This window comes from Salvelinus namaycush, chromosome 13 (assembly GCF_016432855.1).
Source record: "Salvelinus namaycush isolate Seneca chromosome 13, SaNama_1.0, whole genome shotgun sequence".
Lineage (NCBI taxonomy): Eukaryota > Metazoa > Chordata > Actinopteri > Salmoniformes > Salmonidae > Salvelinus > Salvelinus namaycush.
This window is the reverse complement of record NC_052319.1, coordinates 11,731,948-11,753,525: the sequence shown is the minus strand read 5'-3', so window position 1 is coordinate 11,753,525 and position 21,578 is coordinate 11,731,948. Positions and strand designations below refer to the sequence as shown.

Sequence of the window (21,578 nt, the reverse complement as noted above, 5' to 3'; positions counted from 1 at the left end):
AAGGCACTCGTGCATTATTTTTACTGTGTGCTTAGGGTCGTTGTCCTGTTGGAAGGTGAACCGCCCCATTCTGAGGTCCTGAGCACTCTGGAGCAGGTTTTCATCAAGGATCTCTCTGTACTTTGTTCCGTTCATCTTTGCCTCGATCCTGACTAGTCTCCAAGTCCCTGCCGCTGAAAAGCATCCCCACAGTGTGATGCTGCCACCACCATGCTTCACCGTATTGGCCAGGTGAGGAGCGGTTCTTGGTTTCCTCCATATGTGACGCTTGGCATTCAGGCCAAAGAGTTCAATCTTGGTTTCATCAGACCAAAGAATCTTGTTTCACATGGTATGCCTTTGGCAAACTCCAAACGGGCTGTTATTTGCCTTTTACTGAGGAGTGGCTTCCGTCTGGTCACTCTACCATAAAGGACTGATTGGTGGAGTGCTGCAGAGATGGTTGTCCTTCTGGAAGGTTCTCCCATCTCCACAAAGGAACTCTGGAGCTTTATCTTGGGTGACCATCGGGTTCTTGGTGACCTCCCTAACCAAGTCCCTTCTCCCCCAATATCTCAGTTTGGCCAGGCGGCCAGCTCTCGGAAGAGTCTTGGTGGTTCCAAACTTCTTCCATTTAAGAATGATGGAGGCCATTGTGTTCTTGGGGACCTTCAATGCTGTACCCTTCCCCCAAACTTTGCCTCGTCACAATCCTGTCTCAGATCTCTACAGACAATTCTTTCGACCTAATGGCTTGGTTTTTGCTCTGACATGAACTGTCAACTGATAGAAAGGTGTTTGCCTTTCCAAATAATGTCCAATCAATTGAATTTATCACAGGTGGACTCCAATCAAGTTGTAGAAACATCTCAAGGATGATCAATGGAAACAGGATACACTTGAGCTCAATTTCGAGTCTCATAGCAAAGGGTCTGCATACTAATGTAAATAAGGTATTCGTGTTTTTTATTTGTAATACATTTTCCCCAAAAATGTAACGGTTTTCGCTTCGTAATTATGGAGTATTGTGTGTAGATTGGTGAGGAACATATTTTATTTAATACATTTTAGAATAAGGCTGTAACGTAACAAAAGGAGTCAAAGGGTCTGAATACTTTCCGAATGCACTGTAGATTACTAGATATGCCTGCATATCAGAGTGTCTGAATAAGCTCTAAAAGAGCTTCCCATAAGGGACCATGAATGCTTGATCGCCAACACTGATCGCCATATGGGTGTTTAGCAAGCCCACCACATGCTAGGTAATGCTAGTATTAACAGCCCATCCAACATGCTGAAACTATAGCAAGCTTTGATTCGTCACCGCACAGCTATACACGTCAGCTTACATACTAAGGACCAGGGGGATCATTTCAAATCTGAGGAAGAAAGGTTAGGTTTAGGCAGAAGTGTCCTTTTAAAATGAGCTTGTACTCCTGTGAATATTTACTAGTGATGAAAATACCCAGTAAGTTTAGCTGACGACGGACTAACGCCATTCGAGTAGCACAAGATATCACAATAACTGACTGATAAACAGTTCATGTTTATGTGAACAGTCCACACATTTGGACCAGCACAATTCGGTATATATGAGTCACGCTCAGTGAGCGGCATCCGGGTATAAGATGGCTGTACAAGCGTTACGTACAAGCATGCATGATAACGCACATGAACTTGCTTACTACTGTTAGGGTTTGTTCCTTACGTCCTTGTAAATCATTGGTTCATTGGTGAAATTAGCATTATGACAATATCTTTAATTAAATCATTCAAAAACCTTTATTAATGCAATTGCAGACAGAAGTTGACAATCAGGAACATAGCACGCATGTTTCCGAGTAAGTTCTGCATCAAACAAAAGGTCTCAAGTTGTTTTATTACACCAAAGTCCCGCATTAGTGATGTCACTGACTATGTCATTACCTTTTTACTCCTGAGACCAAAACCCTGCATCTATAGCTATACAAACATAGAGTTTCAGTGTTATCTAAAAGCTAGGCAATAAATGTCCACTCCCCAAAGTTGATTTATTGTGGAATGTCTAACTAGTCTCTTATCTCCTACACTCCCCTGCAGAGTTCTGTCTCAGTCGCACATTTCTAAGAGGGGTCTTCTTTATAAGAGAGTGAGAGAGAGAAAAAGAGCAAACAACTGTGGAACAATTCTAAAACTATATAATGAATATATATACAGTGGGGAGAACAAGTATTTGATACACTGCCGATTATGCAGGTTTTCCTACTTACAAAGCATGTAGAGGTCTGTAATTTTAAAAATCCAGAAAATCACATTGTATGATTTTTGAGTAATTCATTTGCATTTTATTGCATGACATAAGTATTTGATACATCAGAAAAGCAGAACTTAATATTTGGTACAGAAACCTTTGTTTGCAATTACAGAGATCATACGTTTCCTGTAGTTCTTGACCAGGTTTGCACACACTGCAGCAGGGATTTTGGCCCACTCCTCCATACAGACCTTCTCCAGATCCTTCAGGTTTCGGGGCTGTCGCTGGGCAATACGGACTTTCAGCTCCCTCCAAAGATTTTCTATTGGGTTCAGGTCTGGAGACTGGCTAGGCCACTCCAGGATCTTGAGCTGCTTCTTACGGAGCCTCTCCTTAGTTGCCCTTGCTGTGTGTTTCGGGTCATGCTGGAAGACCCAGCCATGACCCATCTTCAATGCTCTTCCCGAGGGAAGGAAGTTGTTGGCCAAGATCTCGCGATACATGGCCCCATCCATCCTCCCCTCAATACGGCGCAGTCGTCCTGTCCCCTTTGCAGAAAAGCATCCCCAAAGAATGATGTTTCCACCTCCATGCTTCACAGTTGAGGTGGTGTTCTTGGGGTTGTACTCATCCTTCTTCTTCCTCCAAACACGGCGAGTGGAGTTTAGACCAAAAAGCTCTATTTTTGTCTCATCAGACCACATGACCTTCTCCCATTCTTCCTCTGGATCATCCAGATGGTCATTGGCAAACTTCAGACGGGCCTGGAGATGCGCTGGCTTGAGCAGGGGGACCTTGCGTGCGCTGCAGGATTTTAATCCATGACGGCGTAGTGTGTTACTAATGGTTTGAATCACTAACCTTTGATGATCTTCATCAGATGACACTCATAGGACTTCATGTTACACAAAACATGCATGTTTTGTTTGACAAAGTTCATATTTATATCAAAAGATCTGAGTTTACATTGGCGCGTTACATTCACTAGTTCCAAAAACATCAAGTGATTTTGCATAGCCACATCGTTTCAACAGAAATACTCATCATAAATGTAGATGATAATACAAGTTATACACATGGAATTATAGATATACCTCTCCTTAATGCAACCGCTGTGTCAGATTTCAAAAAAACTTTACGGAAAAAGCAAACCATGCAATAATCTGAGACGGCGTTCAGAACAATAGCCAAATTTGCCGCCATGTTGGAGTCAACAGAAACCAGAAAATACATGATAAATGTTTCCTTACCTTTGATGAACTTCATCAGAATGCAGTCCTAGGAATCCCAGGTCCACAATAAATGCTTGATTTGTTCGATAATGTCCGTTATTTATGTCCAATTAGCTACTTTGGTTAGCGCGTTTGGTAAACAATTCCAAAGTCACAAAGCGCGTCCACTATAATGTGACGAAATGTCCAAAAGTTCCGTAACAGTCAGTAGAAACATGTCAAACGATGTATTGAATCAATCTTAAGAATGTTGTTAACATACATCTTGAATAACGTTCCAACCGGAGAATTACATTGACTTCAGTTGAGAGATGGAACGAAGCTGCCTCTCACGTGAACGCGCGTGTTCAATGCGTGGTCACCTCATGGCAGTGATTACTCATTCCAGTCTCCTTCGGCCCCCCTTCACATTAGAGTCATCAGACAAAGTTCTATTGACTGTTGTCATCTAGTGGAAGCCGTAGGAAGTGAAAACTCATCCATATCTCGCTGTAATTTCATTGGGAGCTTGGTTGAAAATCTAGCAGCCTCAGAAAAAATCCAAACAGGAAGTGGAACTTCTCAGGTTTTTGCCTGCCTTATGAGTTCTGTTATACTCACAGACATAATTCAAACAGTTTTAGAAACTTCAGAGTGTTTTCTATCCAATACTAATAATAATATGCATATATTAGCAACTATGACTGAGGAGCAGGCCGTTTACTCTGGGCACCTCTGTGCACCTTTCATCCAAGCTACTCAATACTGCCCCTGCAGCCATAAGAAGTTAATAAAACATAAGCATAATCAATTATTCTAATACACCAAACATTTTGGTACAACCCTTTTCATGACACCTAGGTGAACCCGACACCACTATCCTAAAATGATGTGCCATCGTACTGCAATGCTTCAGCAGATGCTGTGGAAGGAATGGCTAGTGTTGCCTTCTAGGTTACCACAACCTCACTGTGTGCTCTTGCAACAATAGCCCGCATGCCATAACACTATGTACAGATAACACAGAACATACAGCCCGAATAACACAACATCCACCTAGGTGATGTATACAGAGCCTAACCAGCATATGCTCCCACGATGCAATATTGGCAGCCATGCCAGACTGTGTGTGGAAAATGAAGCAAAGAATTCCAGCTAACACCTGAATGTGCAAGCATTCACCACAGCATTACGAGTTGCAGCCTAAACACATAATATAACTAGTATGTAAGACATGAAAGTAACAAAATGCACAGAAAATGAATAGAAACAACTACTAATACATGATGCCTAGAATGAAGTGATCGCTAAAATAGCATACAATACAATAACATATGATAGAATAAGACCAGTCACTAGAGTAATACTACTAGAATGCAATACAATACATAAGACATGCTATTAAAAAGCTTCAATCTACTGCTGCAAATAAGAATCAAATATAACTACGTTGACTGAAATTATACCGTAAATGTAGGCTAATAGTGTGACTCGTGCAACAAATATGCTCTCAAGAACGCAGATACTCAGATTGCTAAGAGCAGAAACCAGCAGGAGTGTAGCTATACAAGTGCAATAATCCAGAATATTCTGCAAATTAATAAAAATTGAATGCGTTCTATCTTAAACTGTGTGGGGGACTAGGGTTCCATAGTCATAATGACTTGTACAACATTTAAGGTGTGACTGCCGGCGCAAGTCACTACTAATGTGACTGGGATGACCCGTAAATATAGCCATCAGTGATAGTATGCATCATTCCAGTGTTCTCATGAGCTGCGCGATGTGCAGTTAAACAAAAATCGATATTGATGCTGCACTAAACGATAAATGTATGCATATAGACTGAAATACTATCGAATCACCATGATAGATGACTCCGACAGACATGGCAGCTCATCTTCTAGCTCCTAATCAACTTTTCTGTATTTAGTTTTTTTGTCTGTTATTTCTTACATTATTAGCCCAGAATGTTTTTTTTGTGTTATTAAATACAGCCGGAAATAACTGTTGGATATCAGAGCGACAGTAACTCACCAGCATTACGACCAGAAATACGACTTTTCCGAATTGGATCCTTTGTTCGTACCCCCAAGGGCAATTGAACTTATCTCCGAGGCTTCTCCAAGACGCCGCCGGTGGAGTAGAGGTATTTGGAGTGGACTTCTAGGCCGACTCAGGAGGTGTGCACACCATCCACCTCTTCCGAGTATACTACTGGCTAATGTTCAGTCCCTGGACAATAAAGTAGATGGGCTCATGGCAAGGATCTCCTTCAGGAGAGAAATCAGGGACTGTAACATACTCTGTTTCACGGAATCATGGCTCTCTCCGGATATACTGTCCCTGTCCATACAACCAGCTGGGTTCTCAGTACGTTGTGCAGACAGGAATAAAGAACTCTCCGGGAAGAAGAAAGGTGGTGGTGTATGTTTCATGATCAACTACTCATGGTGTGATTGTGATAACGTACAGGAACTAAAGTCCTTTTGTTCAACCAACCTAGAATACCTTAAAATCAAATGCCGTCCGTATTACCTCCCAAGAGAATTCTCTTCGGTTATAGTCAGAGCCGTGCATATTCCCCCTCAAGCCGATACCACGATTCTGCAAACTGGACACCACATATCCTGTGGCCGCATTTATTGTACCTGGGGATTTTAACAAAACACATTTCATGAAAATGCTACCAAAGTTCTATCAACACATTGCCTGGAGTACTCGCGCTTTAAAAACTCTCAAATATTGTTACTCTCCCTTCCAGGATGGCTACAAGGCCCTCCCCCGCCCTCCCTTTGGCAAATCAGATCACAACTACATTCTGCTCCCCCCTTCATATAGGCAGAAACTCAAACAGGAAGTACCCATGCTAAGGTCTATTCAACGCTGGTCTGACCAATCGAAATCCATGCTTCAACATGTTCAGGGTTGCCTATGAGAATAACATTGACGTATACACTGACACGGTGACTGAGTTCATCAGGAAGTGTATCGGGGATGTGGTTCCCACTGTGACTACACAATCTACCCAAACCAAAAACCATGGATAGATGGCAGCATTTGCGCAAAACTGAACGTTTTTAACCACATTTAACCACGGCTAGGTGACTGGGAATATGGTCAAATACAAAAAGTGTAGTTATTCCCTCTGTAAGACAATCAAACAGGCAAAACTTTAGTACAGAGACAAAGTGGAGTCACAATTCAATGGCTCAGACACGAGACGTATGTGGCAGGGTTTACATACAATTGTGGATTACAAAGGGGAAACCAGCCACATCGCGGACTCCGACGTCTTGCTCCCGGACAAGCTAAACACCTTCTTCGCCCACTTTGAGGATAACACAGTGCCACCGATGCAACCCGCTACCAAGGACTGTGGGCTCTCCTTCTCCGTGACCGACGTGAGTAAGACATTTAAGCGTGTTAACCCTCGCAAGGCTGTTAACCCCGCTCTGTGCAACTGGGTCCTGGACTTCCTGACGGGCCGCCACCAGGTGGTGAAGGTAGGAAACAACACCTCCACTACGCTGATCCTCAACACAGGGGCCCCACAAGGGTGCGTGCTCAGCTCCCTCCCTGTTCACCCATAAATGCATGGCCACGCAAGCCTCCAACTCATCAAGTTTACAGACGACACAACAGTCGTGGGCCTGATTACCAACAATGACGAGACAGCCTACAGGGAGGAGGTAAGGGCTCTGGCGGAGTGGTGCCAGGAAAATAACCTCTCCCTCAATGTCAACAAAATGAAGGAGCTGATTGTGGACTTCAGGACAGCACACCCCCATCCGCATCGATGGGACAGCAGTGGAAAAGGTGAAAAGCTTCAAGTTCCTCGGCATACACATCATTGACAATCTGAAATGGTCCACCCACACAGACAACAGCGCCTCTTCAACCTCAGGAAGCTGAATAAATTCGGTTTAGCCCCTAAGACCCTCACAAAGTTTTATAGATGCACAATTGAGAGTATCCTGTCAGGCTGTATCACCGCCTGGTACGGCAACTGCACCGCCCGCAACCGCAGGGCTCTCCAGAGGGTGCTGCTGTCTGCCCAACGCATCACTGGGGGCAAACTACCTGCCCTCCAGGACACCTACAGTACCCGATGTCTCAGGAAGGCCAAAGATCATCAAGGACAATAACCACCCGAGCCACGGCCTGTTCACCCCGTCATCATCCAGAAGGTGAAGTCAGTATCGGTGCATTAAAGCTGGGGCCGAGAGACTGAAAAACAGCTATCTCAAGGCCATCAGACTGTTAAATAGCCAGCACTAGCCGACTACCACCCGGTTACTCAACCCTGCACCAAAGAGGCTGCTACCCTATGTACATAGACATGGAATCACTGGTCATTTTAATAATGGAACACTAGTCACTTTAAAAATGTTTACATACTGTTTCTTTCCATTCTTTTACTTTTAGATTTCTGTGTATTGTTGTGAATTGTTAGTACTACTGCATTGTTGGAACTAGGAACACAAGCATTTCGCTACACCTGCAATAACATCTGCTAAATATGTGTGTGTGACCAATACAATTAATCTCCTGATCATGATTAAAAAACATTGCTACTAACTCCTGTATATTTGGACGCATTGCCTGTATGCTAGCCTAGCATAGGCTACTTCCTTCTTGTATGACAGGGGATGATTCCCCATGATGGGGTGTGTGTTCACGGAGCGCGTCGAATCTGCCTGAAAGCAGGTATTGGGAACAAACGAGTAGTTATATGATAGGCTACTCCCGAGGCTAATTCTACTTAGCTAGCTAGTTTGTAGCCGCTACTGACTGACAATAGAGCAGCAACATGGTTGATTCTCGCAATCAGTGACATCCTCACAGCAGCCAAACATTGCAACATGACCATGTTGAACGACGCGGACGAGGTTCAAACACAGCTAATGAGCATTCGCAAGAAAATATTATATCAGAACACAGCACCATAGCATGAAACATCTAGTTACACAGCAGTGTTGATGCAAAGCAAGAAGCCATCACATAGTAGCAGTAGCTGCAAACGGCAGCAGAACCGTAAAGATGAAATACCCACCCAATAAGATAGACGTGATTGATACTAGCCTCTAGTTGGTACCGGGGCATTCGGGTTTCCTTTAAGAACTGGCACCACTTAATTTCTTTAGTCACTGTTCTTGTCTAAATGTGAGAAGGAAACCCAGCTAGCAATGAGGAATCGGCCCAGAAGCGCCCTCTTCCGGGGTGGCGGTACTGATTGAATCAGCCTGGAATCGGGTGTCGGACTCGGCCCGGAATCAAAATGAATGACTGTCCAGAATCGCCCCAAGTACATCGGGCCGTTTCCGTCTACCGGAATTCAGCCTACTTTGCTGGCATCTTACCAGAATACCCCCAGAAGCGGCCCGATGCACATTTAGTCATTTTAAATATTACTATTACACATTTTATGCATACAAATTATACCCATCCACCCCGAAAAAATGTTTTTTCGGAGAAAACACCATGCACCGTTTCAGCGTGCATGCGCCCGGCCCGCCACAGGAGTCGCTACAGCGTGATGGGACAAGGACATCCCAGCCGGCCAAACCCTCCCCTAACTCAGACGACGCTAGGCCAATTGTGCTTCGCTGCCGGCATGGGTATCGAACTAGCATTTGTAGTAACGCAGTTTGTACGTCTTAGACCGCTGCACCACTCGGGAGGCTCCATGCACAAAGTTTTTAATGCTTATCAATTGCCTTGCACAAAGTTTCAAAATACTAAAATACTACTTAAACAGGACTCTTAAAGAATTTAATTTAAAAAAAATATCACAAAAACAATGAGAAAATATGGACAAATAAATAAATAATGAAATGTTATATAAAGCAGCCCGTGTAATCCTCTGCCAGAGAGTAGAGAGTAGCCCCAATCGGCCCGAGCCCCATTTGGGCCAGATAACACACCGGAATCGGCCACATGACGTCGGCCGAGTCTGACTCTCAGCCCAAGTGCCCCGACTCTCACCCGGAATCGGCCCAGATCCACTGTGCTAGCTGGGAAATCCTAACCAGATAAGACTAGTAGTAACTAGTATAAAATACATTCAGGTGTTGAATATGCGAATCTCATACTGTAGATCAGCGTATTTGATAACAAAACATACAGTATTAATGTATCACAGAGAAATCCATTTGTATGTATAGGCTTAATGGATGCTTTTGAGAACCAATAACATGTGAATTGTTTGTAGTGGGCTAGTGTTCTATTGAAAGCAAGTGTTCTATTGTAATCGTGATACAAAGTTTTGGTGTGAGAGCTGAGTGTGGGCCTCTACTCCGAGCCACTCTGCTGTGCTGCTGTCGTGTGTTAGGGAATTATCTGGTCCCTGCTGAGGTGGAACATTGAGGCTGGAGGCCACTCCTCATAGGTCACTTAAAGCCACACAGCAGTCCAACCTATTGCATCTCATTCACACAAAATGCTGCACATGGGTTGACATTTACTAAGACCTGGCACCAGTGAAAGGCCGCCTTAAGACCGATGACGAGTGGCTTAAGATGCCCTTTAAACTATACACTTCGTATACACGCCACCCGCTGAGAGCTGACAAACTGGTCTCTCACGTTTGTAAAGAGCATAATATAATTCATTATACAACAGTAATTCCAAATATAACAAATGCATTCCATCTCATTATCACAACAATCGATTCCTTTTTGTAGTTGAACAAGCAAAGTATGTTGATCACTAACTCAAACGTTGGTCATCACATCAAATTTGTTTCTATCGGATATACTATATACTGTATTTCTTTGTTTAAATTATGGATCAAGACCACTGATGTACAGACCTGAGTTGACAACGCATATAGAGACAGACAGAAAATAGGCACTCTACTTTTCATATCCTCAAAGGCAAACCCAGACAGGCTTTCCTTCTCCACACCAGTCAAGTGCATTAGTCTACACTCCACAGGAGGTTGGTGGCACCTTAAGTGGAATGGTATCAAACACATGGTTTTCATGTGTTTGATGCCATTCCATATGCTCCATTCAAGCCATTATTATGAGCTGTCCTTTCCTCAACAGTCTCCTGTGTTACACACAGACAGACAGAGCCGTTCTCCTAATCTTCTGAGAATATGAACTCAGCAAAAAAGAAGCATCCTCTCACTGTCAACTGCGTTTATTTTCAGCAAACTTCACATGTGGAAATATTTGTATGAACATAACAAGATTCAACAACTGAGACATGAACTGAACAAGTTCCACAGACATGTGACTAACAGAATTTGAATAATGTGTCCCTGAACAAAGGGGGGGTCAAAATCAAAGTAACAGTCAGTATCTGGTGTGGCCACCAGCTGCACTAAGTACTGCAGTGCATCTCCTCCTCATGACTGCACCAGATTTGCCAGGTTTTGCTGTGAGATGTTACCCCACTCTTCCACCAAGGCACGTGCAAGTTCCCGGACATTTCTGGGATTTCTGGGATTTCCTGCAAGACAGGAATGTCAGTGTTCTGCCATGGCCAGCGAAGAGCCCGGAGACATGTGACTAACAGAATTTGAATAATGTGTCCCTGAACAAAGGGGGGGTCAAAATCAAAGTAACAGTCAGTATCTGGTGTGGCCACCAGCTGCACTAAGCACTGCAGTGCATCTCCTCCTCATGACTGCACCAGATTTGCCAGGTTTTGCTGTAAGATGTTACCCCACTCTTCCACCAAGGCACGTGCAAGTTCCCGGACATTTCTGGGATTTCCTGCAAGACAGGAATGTCAGTGTTCTGCCATGGCCAGCGAAGAGCCCGGATCTCAATCCCATTGACTACGTCTGGGAACTGTTGGATCGGAGGGTGAGGGTGAGGGCTAGGGCCACCCCCCCCCCACCTCACCCTCCGATCCAACAGTTCCCAGACGTAGTCAATGGGATTGAGATCCGGGCTCTTCGCTGGCCATGGCAGAACACTGACATTCCTGTCTTGCAGGAAATCACTCACAGAACGAGCAGTATGGCTGGTGGCATTGTCATGCCGGAGGGTCATGTCAGGATGAGCCTGCAGGAAGGGTACCACATGAGGGAGGAGGATGCCTTTCCTGTAACCTGTCCCGCAGGTGTGATGTTCGGATGTACCGATCCTGTGCAGGTGTTGTTACACGTGGTCTGCCACTGCGTTGAGATAGCCTGCAATGACAACATGCTCAGTTCCATGATGCTGTGACACACCACCCTAGACCATGACGGACCCTTCACCTCCAAATCGATCCCGCTCCAGAGTATAGGCCTTGGTGTAACGCTCATTCCTTCGACGATAAACGCGAATCCGACCATCACCCCTGGAGAGACAAAACTGCGACTCGTCAGTGAAGAGCACTTTTTGCCAGTCCTGTCTGGTCCAGCAATGGTGGGTTTGTGCCCATTGGCGACATTGTTGCCGGTGATGTCTGGTGAGGACCTGCCTTACAACAGGCCTACAAGCCCTCAGTCCAGCCTCTCTCAGCCTATTGCGGACAGTCTGAGCACTGATGGAGGGATTGTGCATTCCTGGTGTAACTCGGGCAGTTGTTTTTGTCATCCTGTACCTGTCCCGCAGGTGTGATGTTCGGATGTACCGATCCTGTGCAGGTGTTGTTACACGTGGTCTGCCACTACAAGGACGATCAGCTGTCTGTCCTGTCTCCCTGTAGTGCTGTCTTAGGTGTCTCACAGTACGGACATTGCAATTTATTGCCCTGGCCACATCTGTAGTCCTCATGCCTCCTTGCAGCATGCCTAAGTCACGTTCACGCAGATGAGCAGGGACCCTGGGAATCTTTCTTTTGGTGTTTTTCAGAGTCAGTAGAAAGGCCTCTTTAGTGTCCTAAGTTTTCATAACTGTGACCTTAATTGCCTACCATCTGTAAGCTGTTAGTGTCTTAATGACCGTTCCACAGGTGCATGTTCATTAATTGTTTGGGAAACAGTGTTTAACCCAATCTACTCTCTCGCTCTCTACTCACCAGGGAAGAATGACATCTTTGGAGAAATGATCCATCTGTACGCCAAGCCTGGGAAGTCCAATGCGGACGTCAGAGCCCTGAGTTACTGTGACCTGCACACGATCCAGAGGGAAGATCTCTTGGAGGTGCTTGACATGTACCCTGAGTTCGCTGATTTTTTCCTGAAAAATATGGAGCTGACATTCGACCTCAGAGACGAGAATGGCAAGGTACATTTACATCAGATGGTCCTAACACAAGCCTATTGGGTTCTCTGTCAAAACTGTATGGTATGTAAACATAGGTAGTGTCCCAAATGGTACAATATTCTCTTTGTAGTGAACTTCTTTTAGTGAGGAAGGCTCATAGGGCTCTGATCAAAAGTAGTGCACTATAGAGTATATGGAACAGGGTGCCATTTGGGATGCATCCTATGCTGTAGCATATTCTAACATTGAAATAGTCCTGACAATAACAGAAAAAAATAAGTATTGCTATATTGTGTAAGATAAAATATTTCATACAACGGGTGGGTCTAATCCTGAATGCTGATTGGTTAAAACCACATTCCAGCCGGTGTCTATTTATTCCACAAGTTACCACCGGCTAAATCTATGACGTTAAAATGCCTATTTACTCTGTTCCATCTGACTCCGCAATCCACTGTCTCATCAACTCAGCCAGGCACTTTATAAACTTGATCTCAACTATAAAAACCATCTAGACATTATCTCACATTTTCTTTAGACTAACATTTACTTTTCAACAGCTGAGATTTGTATAAACCTTGCTGTCTGTCTGTCCGGCATTTGCAACATTGTTTCAATATTCAATCGATCTCCAGCTGTCCCAGAGTAATGAATGTATCGGGAGTCTGGACGAGACAGACAGGCAGGCAACGTTTCTCAGCCAGTCGTTATCATGAATCATCATTTTTATGACCTTAACTTTTTCCACATTTTGTTACATTACAGCCTTATTCTAAAATGTATTAAATAGTTTTTTCCCCCTCATCAATCATCACACAATACCCCATAATTAATAGTTTTAAAGAAATGTTGGCAAATTTCGAAAAAACAGATATTACATTTACATAAGTATTCAGACCCTTTACTCAGTACTTTTTTGAAGCACCTTAAGTAGCGATTACAGTTTAGAGTTTTCTTGGGTATGACGCTACAATCTTGGCACACCTGTATTTGGGAAGTTCCTCCCATTCATCTCTGCAGATCCTATCAAGCTCTGTCAGATTGGATGGGGAGCGTCGCTGCACAGCTATTTTTAGGCCTCTCCTGAGATGTTCAATTGCTCTGACTGAGCCACTCAAGGACATTCTGACTGAGCCTCTCAAGGACATGCGTTGTCTTGGCTGTGTGCTTAGGGTTGTTGTCCTGTTATAAGGTGAACCATTGCCCCAGTCTGAGGTCCTGAGCACTCTGGAGAAGGTTTTCATCAAGGATCTCTCTGTACTTTGCTCCGTTCATCTTTCCCTAGATCCTGACTAGTCTCCCCGTCCCTGCCGCTGAAAAACATCCCCACAGCTTGATGCTGCCACAACCATGCTTCACCATAGGGATGGTGCCAGGTTTCTTCCAGACGTGACACTTGGCATTCAGGCCAAAGAGTTCAATGTTGGTTTCATCAGACCAGAAAATCTTGTTTCTCATGGTCTGAGAGTCTTTAAGTGCCTTTTGGCAAACTCCAAACAGGCTGTCTTGTGCCATTTACTGAGGAGTGGCTTCCATCTGGCCACTCTACCATAAAGGCCTGATTAGTGGAGTGCTGCAGAGATTGTTGTCCTTTTGGATGGTTCTCCTATCTCCACAGAGAAACTCTGGACCTCTGTCAGAGTGACCATCGGGTTCTTGGTCACCTCCCTGACCAAGGCCCTTCTCCCCCAATTGATCAGTTTGGCCGGGTGGCCAGCTCTAGGAAGAGTCTTGATGTTTCAAAACTTATTCCATTTAAGAATGATGGAGGCCACTGTGTTCTTGGGGACCTTCAATGCTTCAGAAATGTTTTGGTACCCTTCCCCAGATCTGTGCTTTGACACAATCTTGTCTAGGAGCTCTACAGACAATTCCTTCGACCTCATGGCTTGGTTTTTGCTCTGACATGCTCTGTCAACTATGGGACCTTATATAGACAGGTGTGTGCATTTCCAAATGATGTCCAATCAATTGAACTACATGTGCACTCCAACCAAGTTGTAGAAACATCTCAAGGATGATCAATGGAAACAGGATGCACCTGAGCTCAATTTTGAGTCTCATAGAAAGGGTCTGAATACTTTTGTAAATAGGTATTTCTGTTTTTTTAATCTTTAATACATTTGCTAAAATTTCTAACAACCTGCCTTTGTTTTGTCATTATGGGGTATTGTGTGTAGATTGATGAGGAAAATTGTTTATTTAATCCATTTTGGAATAAGGCTGTTAAGTTACAAAATGTGGAAAAAGTCCAGGGGTCTGAATACTTTCCGAATGCACTGTATACAAAGACATTTTCATTTTAAAAAGGTAAAATGAAACAAAGTGCAGCTAGTTTGCAGTCTTTCCAGCTTCAGTTTGAAGTGATTGTGTTAACTTTTTAAAAAACTGTTTTTTGTTGTTGTTGACTAGCTCCTCTGAACAACAGTGTCCTGATGCCGTCTATCTTTTTCCCAACGCAGTTAATCCAAAACCACGCCCTGTTATTCAGAGGGTCATTCTGCAACGCTTTGAGCGCTCTCCAAGTCTCCAAGTCCAGAAGTGAATATCACGTAGCGCGAAATTTCAGTCACTGATTAATAACATTCACCCTTGTATTTCAAGATTGAAAAATATAATAACAATTTCGTGGAACGGGTTCCCTTAACGCTCAAAGACAACTTCAATGTCTGTAGCATAGCGTATTCGACTGAATGATAAGCTAATAAATATTCGAGAAATTATTAATAATAAGTATATGCTTTTACCTGATAATAGACTTCTAATGATAATATAACAACTTCAACTACTGAGCTAGTAACATTAAGTAGCCTAGGTTAACTTAGCTGGCCTACAATTGAGGGAATTCAGCAGAGTTCTCTGAGACATTTTTACAACTCATTGAAACTCTGAAAATATATACTTGGTTAGAGCCAGTTTACACGGTTCTGTGAAGGGAGTAGTACACAGCGTTGTACGAGATCTTCAGTTTCTTGGCAATTTCTCGCATGGAATAGCCTTCATTTCTCAGAATAAGAATAGACTGACGAGTTTCAGAAGAAAGTTCTTTGTTTCTGGCCATTTTGAGCCTGTAATCGAACCTACAAATGCTGATGCTGCGGATGCTCAACTAGTCTAAAGAAGGCCAGTTTTATTGCTTCTTTAATCAGAACAACAGTTTTCAGCTATGCTAACATAATTACAAAAAGGTTTTCTAATGATCAATTAGCCTTTTAAAATGATAAACTTGGATTAGCTAACACAACGTGGAACACAGGAGTGATGGTTCCTGATAATGGGCCTCTGTACGCCTATTTAGATATTCCATAAAAAATCTGCCGTTTCCAGCTACAATAGTTATATGCAACATTAACAATGTCTACACTGTATTTCTGATCAATTTGATGTTATTTTAATGGACCAAAAACAAGGACATTTCTAAGTGACCCCAAACTTTTGAACAGTAGTGTATGTAAATCATTATTTGAATATGTTGGTAACCCGTTGTATAAATGTGATAACGCCCCCGAAGCCGGTGTTTGGAGGATATATTGGCACAGTTTGCCGGGCCAAACACCGGCTTCAAGGGCATTATCACTTCAATATAATTGGTAAATCAGTAATACCATTTCAAAAACCACTCCCTGTATTTCGAAAGTATTCGAAAATGTCATTGCATGACGATAACATAATGTTCTTTATCTCAATTTCAAATAATTTCTGGGTAACAATTAACTAGCTCACAGTGTTTGTTTTCAATATAAATGGTCAAAAAGAAACAAAATAGCTTCTTAGCAAAGATATATATATATTTTGGCTAGGACTGTTTGTGAATGGTCTGAAAAGGATATGTTATTGGCAGAGAGGTTTGGAACTCTTTCTTATTGGTCTATTAACTAATTTACCACCTGGTGATGTCTCTAGGCAGGCATGTTAAAACTCCATCCCACCAAAACAGGTTGAGATTTCAGACAGTCTTTTCAACAGCACTTGGCATTATCATCATTTTCACAATTTCACAGTATTATTCAAACCTCATAGTGTGGAAATATACACTCACTGACCAGTTTATTAGGTACACCACCCCGTTCACATAAATGGATCGCTCCTACAGACAGTCAATCAGGTGGCCTTGGCTTGCGATATAAAGCAGGCAGACAGGCCTCGAGGCATTCAGTTACTGTTCAATTGAAAATTAGAATGGACCAAACTAATGACCTAAGCGACTTTGAGCGTGGTATGATCGCCGGTGCCAGGCGGGCTAACCTGGGTTTCTCACACACGGCAGTGTCTAGGGTTTACAGATAGGGGTGCGATAAACAAAAAACATCCAGTTAGTGGCAGTCCTGTGGGGGCGAAAAACAGCTTGTTGATGAGGGATGTCAAAGGAGAATGACAAGAATCGTGCAAGCGAACAGGTGGGTCACAAACAGGCAAATAACGGCGCAGTACAACGGTGGTGTGCAGAACAGTATCTCAGAACGCACAACTCGTTGATCCTTGTCACAGATGGGCTATTGCACCAGACGACCACACCGGGTTCCACTACTATCAGCTAAAACAAGAAGAAGCAGCTCCAGTGGGCACGTGATCAAACAAACACTGGACAATTGAGGAGTGGAAAACATCGCTTGGAACATGATAGCGAGTTCTGTTTGCTTGAGTGGCCTGCACAGACCTCAACCCAATAGAGCATCTTTGGGATGAGATGGAACAGGCTGTTCGCAGCATGATGTACCTCCATCCAATCTGCAGCAACTGCATGATGCCATCGCGTCAGCATGCACCAACATCCGTGTGGAATGTTTCCTTCACCTTGTAGACTTCCTTGAAGAATTCAGGCTGTTCTGGTGGCAAAGGTGGGTCCGGCCTTGTACTAAATGGGTGTACCTAATAAAATAGCCAGTGAGTATATATAAAACACAGGACAATCAAGTTTCTGACAGCACTGGGCCTTTAACTATATTCATTATATAATATTACATTACATTTGCGAGATGGGCCTATTTCTTATTTAGAGCACTACCTTGACCATAGCCCTTGCCCCTGGTCAAAAGTTGTGCATAATATAATATATTACATTTGCAAGACGGGCCTAGTGTGCATCTCAAATGGCACCCTATTCCCTATTTAGAGCACTACTTTCACCAGAGTTCTGGGCCCTGGTCAAAAGAAGTGCACTATAAAGGGAATAGGGTGCCATTTAGAATGACGTTTCAGTGATTGTACGTGTTGATGTTTCCATCTACACAGGCTGCGTATTCTCACGCTAGTGATTCCGATCCAGAAGATGTTAAGAGCACAAAGAGCACAAGAAGAATCTCCTTCACACCACATCCAACTAAAGGTGGGTTCCATATTCATTCTCCGCACGAGCGCTTCCTTTTGTGCATGCATTTGTTTTATTGTTATTTTTCACTGAGCACCTTTCTAAGTCCCAGAAGAGTTCAGTGCATTCTTTCTGTGGCACTAGAGCACGGCTGTGTTCCACTGACTCGTGTTGATTACAATTCCACAGGAGGAAGCAACAAGGAAACGGAAAACAACTCGGAGAGGGAGTCCTACTCAGGACTAAAGAGAGCTTCAGTTGACCTGAAACACTCAGGGAAGGAGGAGCAGAGGTTCCTGGGGCCGGCCATCCAGGAGTGTCCCTCGGTGGAAGACCCTGCACTGAGGCTTGACTCCGGTAACACCAGAGACACCCAGGCAAGAGACAGCATGGAGAGAACTCCCTCTTATGACAATAACATTGGTAAGTAGAAATACAATCATAACCCTTACTGTGCTCACACATTAAACAACATTTGTTTCATTATCCATTGTTGATATAGTCCCAACATATTTAGCTTGTCAGCAATCAAGTTTTCAAGATATAACTTTCTAAATACAGATATACAGCCAGTATGATACGTTTTGCATACATAGTGTATACCAAAATTCAAAAGGCACTAGCTCTGAGCTATCATTTTTGCAGGTGCGTTGTAACTGTTGAATAAAATGATAAAAAAGAAGAAACCCGTACACTGCTCTTGACAGTATCACTGCTCTTTAATAAGCTTTATGTATTGGCCTCAAGGCCTTCGTCAGAGCTTTTGTGAGTTTTTTAAATTAGCACCCTTATGTAGACATAGCCCCACCCACATCCGTTCCACGCATCGAATGGGGTTGGAGTCGAGGGAAAACAAATAAGTACTACCAAATATAACAATATGGATTTCATAAATATTCAAATAAAGTGTGTACATAAAACGTATTAAACACGTCTGTAAAACCACAATGAGGACATTGACCTACCAAGCATAAGGGTGCTAATTTAAAAAACTCACAAAAGCTCTGACTACGGCCGTGAGGCCGATACGTAAAGCTTATTAAAGAGCAGTGATACTATCAAGAGCCGTGTGTGGGTTTCTTCTTTTTCTTTTTTTTGCATGTATAGTGTATGCAAAAGTATGTGGACACTCCTTCATATTATCTGATTCAGCTAATTCAGTCACACCCGTTATTGACAGGTGTATAAAATCGAGCAAACATCCATGCAATCTCCATAGACACACATTGGCAGTAGAATGGCCTTACTGAAGAGCTCTGTGACTTTCATTGTGGCGCCGTCATAGAACGCCACCTTTCCAACTAGTCAGTTCGTCAAATGTTTACCCCTCTAGAGCTGCCCCGGTCAACTTTAAGTCCTGTTATTGTGAAGTGGAAACATCTAGGAGCAACAACGGCTCATATGCAAAGTGGTAGGCCACACAGCTCACAGAACAGGACCGCTACGGTCCTCGGTTGCAACACTCTCTCCCGAGTTCCAAACTGCCTGTGGAAGCTTAAGATCAACATGTGCAATGATGATGTCGCCATAATCTAGAACCAATAGGGATATCGACTGAATAATCTGATTTCTACTATTTAGCTAGAGGCAGGACCTACATTTGAAGTCGGAAGTTTACATACACCTTAGCCAAATACATTTAAACTCAGTTTTTCACAATTCCTGACATTTAATCCAAGTAAAAATTCCCTTTCTTAGGTCAGTTAGGATCACCACTTTGTTTTGTGAATGTGAAATGTCAGAATAATAGTAGAGAGAATTATTTATTTCAGCTTATATTTCTTTCATCACATTCCCAGTGGGTCAGAAGTTTACATACACTCAATTAGTATTTGGTAGCATTGCCTTTCAATTGTTTAACTTGGGTCAAATGTTTCGGGTAGCCTTCCACAAGCTTCCCACAATAAGTTGGGTGAATTTTGGCACATTCCTCCTGACAAAGCTGGTGTAGCTGAGTCGGGTGTGTAGGCCTCCTTGCTCGCACACAGTTTTTCAGTTCTGCCCACAAATTGTCTATAGGATTGAGGTCAGGGCTTTGTGATGGCCACTCCAATACCTTGACTTTGTTGTCCTTAAGCCATTTTGCCACAACTTTGGAAGTATGCTTAGGGTCAAGCTTTAACTTCCAAGCTTTAAATTCCTGACTGATGTCTTGAGATGTTGCTTCAATATATCCGCATGATTTTCCTTCCTCATGATGCCATCCATTTTGTGAAGTGCTCCAGTTCCGCCTGTAGCAAATCACCCCCACAACATGATGCTGCCACCCCCGTGCTTCACGGTTGGGGTGGTGTTCTTCGGCTTGCAAGCCTCCCCCTTTTGCCTCCAAACATAACAATGGTCATTATGGCCAAACAGTTCTATTTTTGTTTCATCAGACCAGAGGACATGTCTCCAAAAAGTGCGATCTTTGTCCCCATGTGCAGTTGCAAACCGTAGTCTGGCTTTTTTTATGGCGGTTTTGGAGCAGTGGCTTCTTCCTTGCTGAGCGGCCTTTCAGGTTATGTGGATATAGATACTTTTGTACCTGTTTCCTCCAGCATCTTCACAAGGTCCTTTGCTGTTGTTCTGGGATTGATTTGCACTTTTCGCACCAAAGTACGTTTATCTCTAGGAGATAGAATACATCTCCTTCCTGAGCAGTATGACGGCTGCGTGGTCCTATGGTGTTTATACAGATGAACGTGGTACCTTCAGCCATTTGGAAATTGCTCCCAAAGATGAACCAGACTTGTGGAGGTCTACAATTCTTTTTCTGAGGTCTTGGCTGATTTATTTTGATTTTCCCATGATGTCAAGCAAAGAAGCACTGAGTTTGAAGGTAGGCCTTGAAATACATCCACAGGTACACCTCCAATTGTAAATTAGCCTATCAGAAGCTTCTAAAGCCATGACATAATTTTCTGGAATTTTCCAAGCTGTTTTAAGGCACAGTCAATTTATGTAAACTTTTGGCCCACTAGAATTGTGATACAGTGAATTATAAGTGAAATAATCTGTCTTTAAACAATTGTTTGGAAAAAATGATTGTGTCATGCACAAAGTAGATGTCCTAACCGACTTGCCAAAACTATAATTTGTTAACAAGAAATTTGTGGAGTGGTTGAAAATATAGTTTTAATGACTCCAGCCTAAGTGTATGTAAACCTCAGACTTCAACTGTATGCTTTAATCATATTTATTTTAGAGCGCATAATATTTTTTTTACCTCCATTCAATACCAATTTCAGGTCAAGAAAGTTTTTCTGTACTACAATGAAGGCAGACTGTCGTTCAGATAGAGCCTTGTCAACCGTTAGGCAATAGCATACACAACAGCATATTCAGCATACAGTACAAGTTACATTTTTTTACAGACAAGTCGATATTGTTAATGTAAACAGTAAGAAGTGCAGAAACCAGAAATCTACCCCTGCAGGACACCTTTCATAATACCCAGGAAACCTGATTTAACACCATCAGAAGTGTTAGGTTCTTATTTTTCAGAGTAAATAACTCACGGACTCTAGAGAAGCTTTAACCAAGTTTAATTCTGCCCAAAGGTTCTGTACAGCTGTAATTCAGACAACCCAACATTTCTCCCATCACAGATATATATATATCCCACTTAAGACACTCCTCCTTCTCTCCAATCCTTACATCTTATGGTTCTACAGGAAAAGAGTAACAGGATACTAAACCCTTATTACTCCTTT

The 21,578-nt window shown here is 43.0% G+C and overlaps 1 protein-coding gene across 1 annotated transcript in view; it reads left to right on the top strand.

The window, feature by feature from the left end:
- LOC120057764 (potassium voltage-gated channel subfamily H member 7-like) overlaps positions 1-21,578 on the top strand; it is a 107,048-nt gene that overhangs the window by 67,959 nt on the left and 17,511 nt on the right. Inside the window, exons 11-13 of the mRNA XM_039006236.1 lie at positions 12,391-12,596; positions 17,808-17,901; positions 18,073-18,306. Coding sequence (XP_038862164.1) covers positions 12,391-12,596; positions 17,808-17,901; positions 18,073-18,306 — 534 coding nt within the window. The remainder of the gene's footprint in view (positions 1-12,390; positions 12,597-17,807; positions 17,902-18,072; positions 18,307-21,578) is intronic.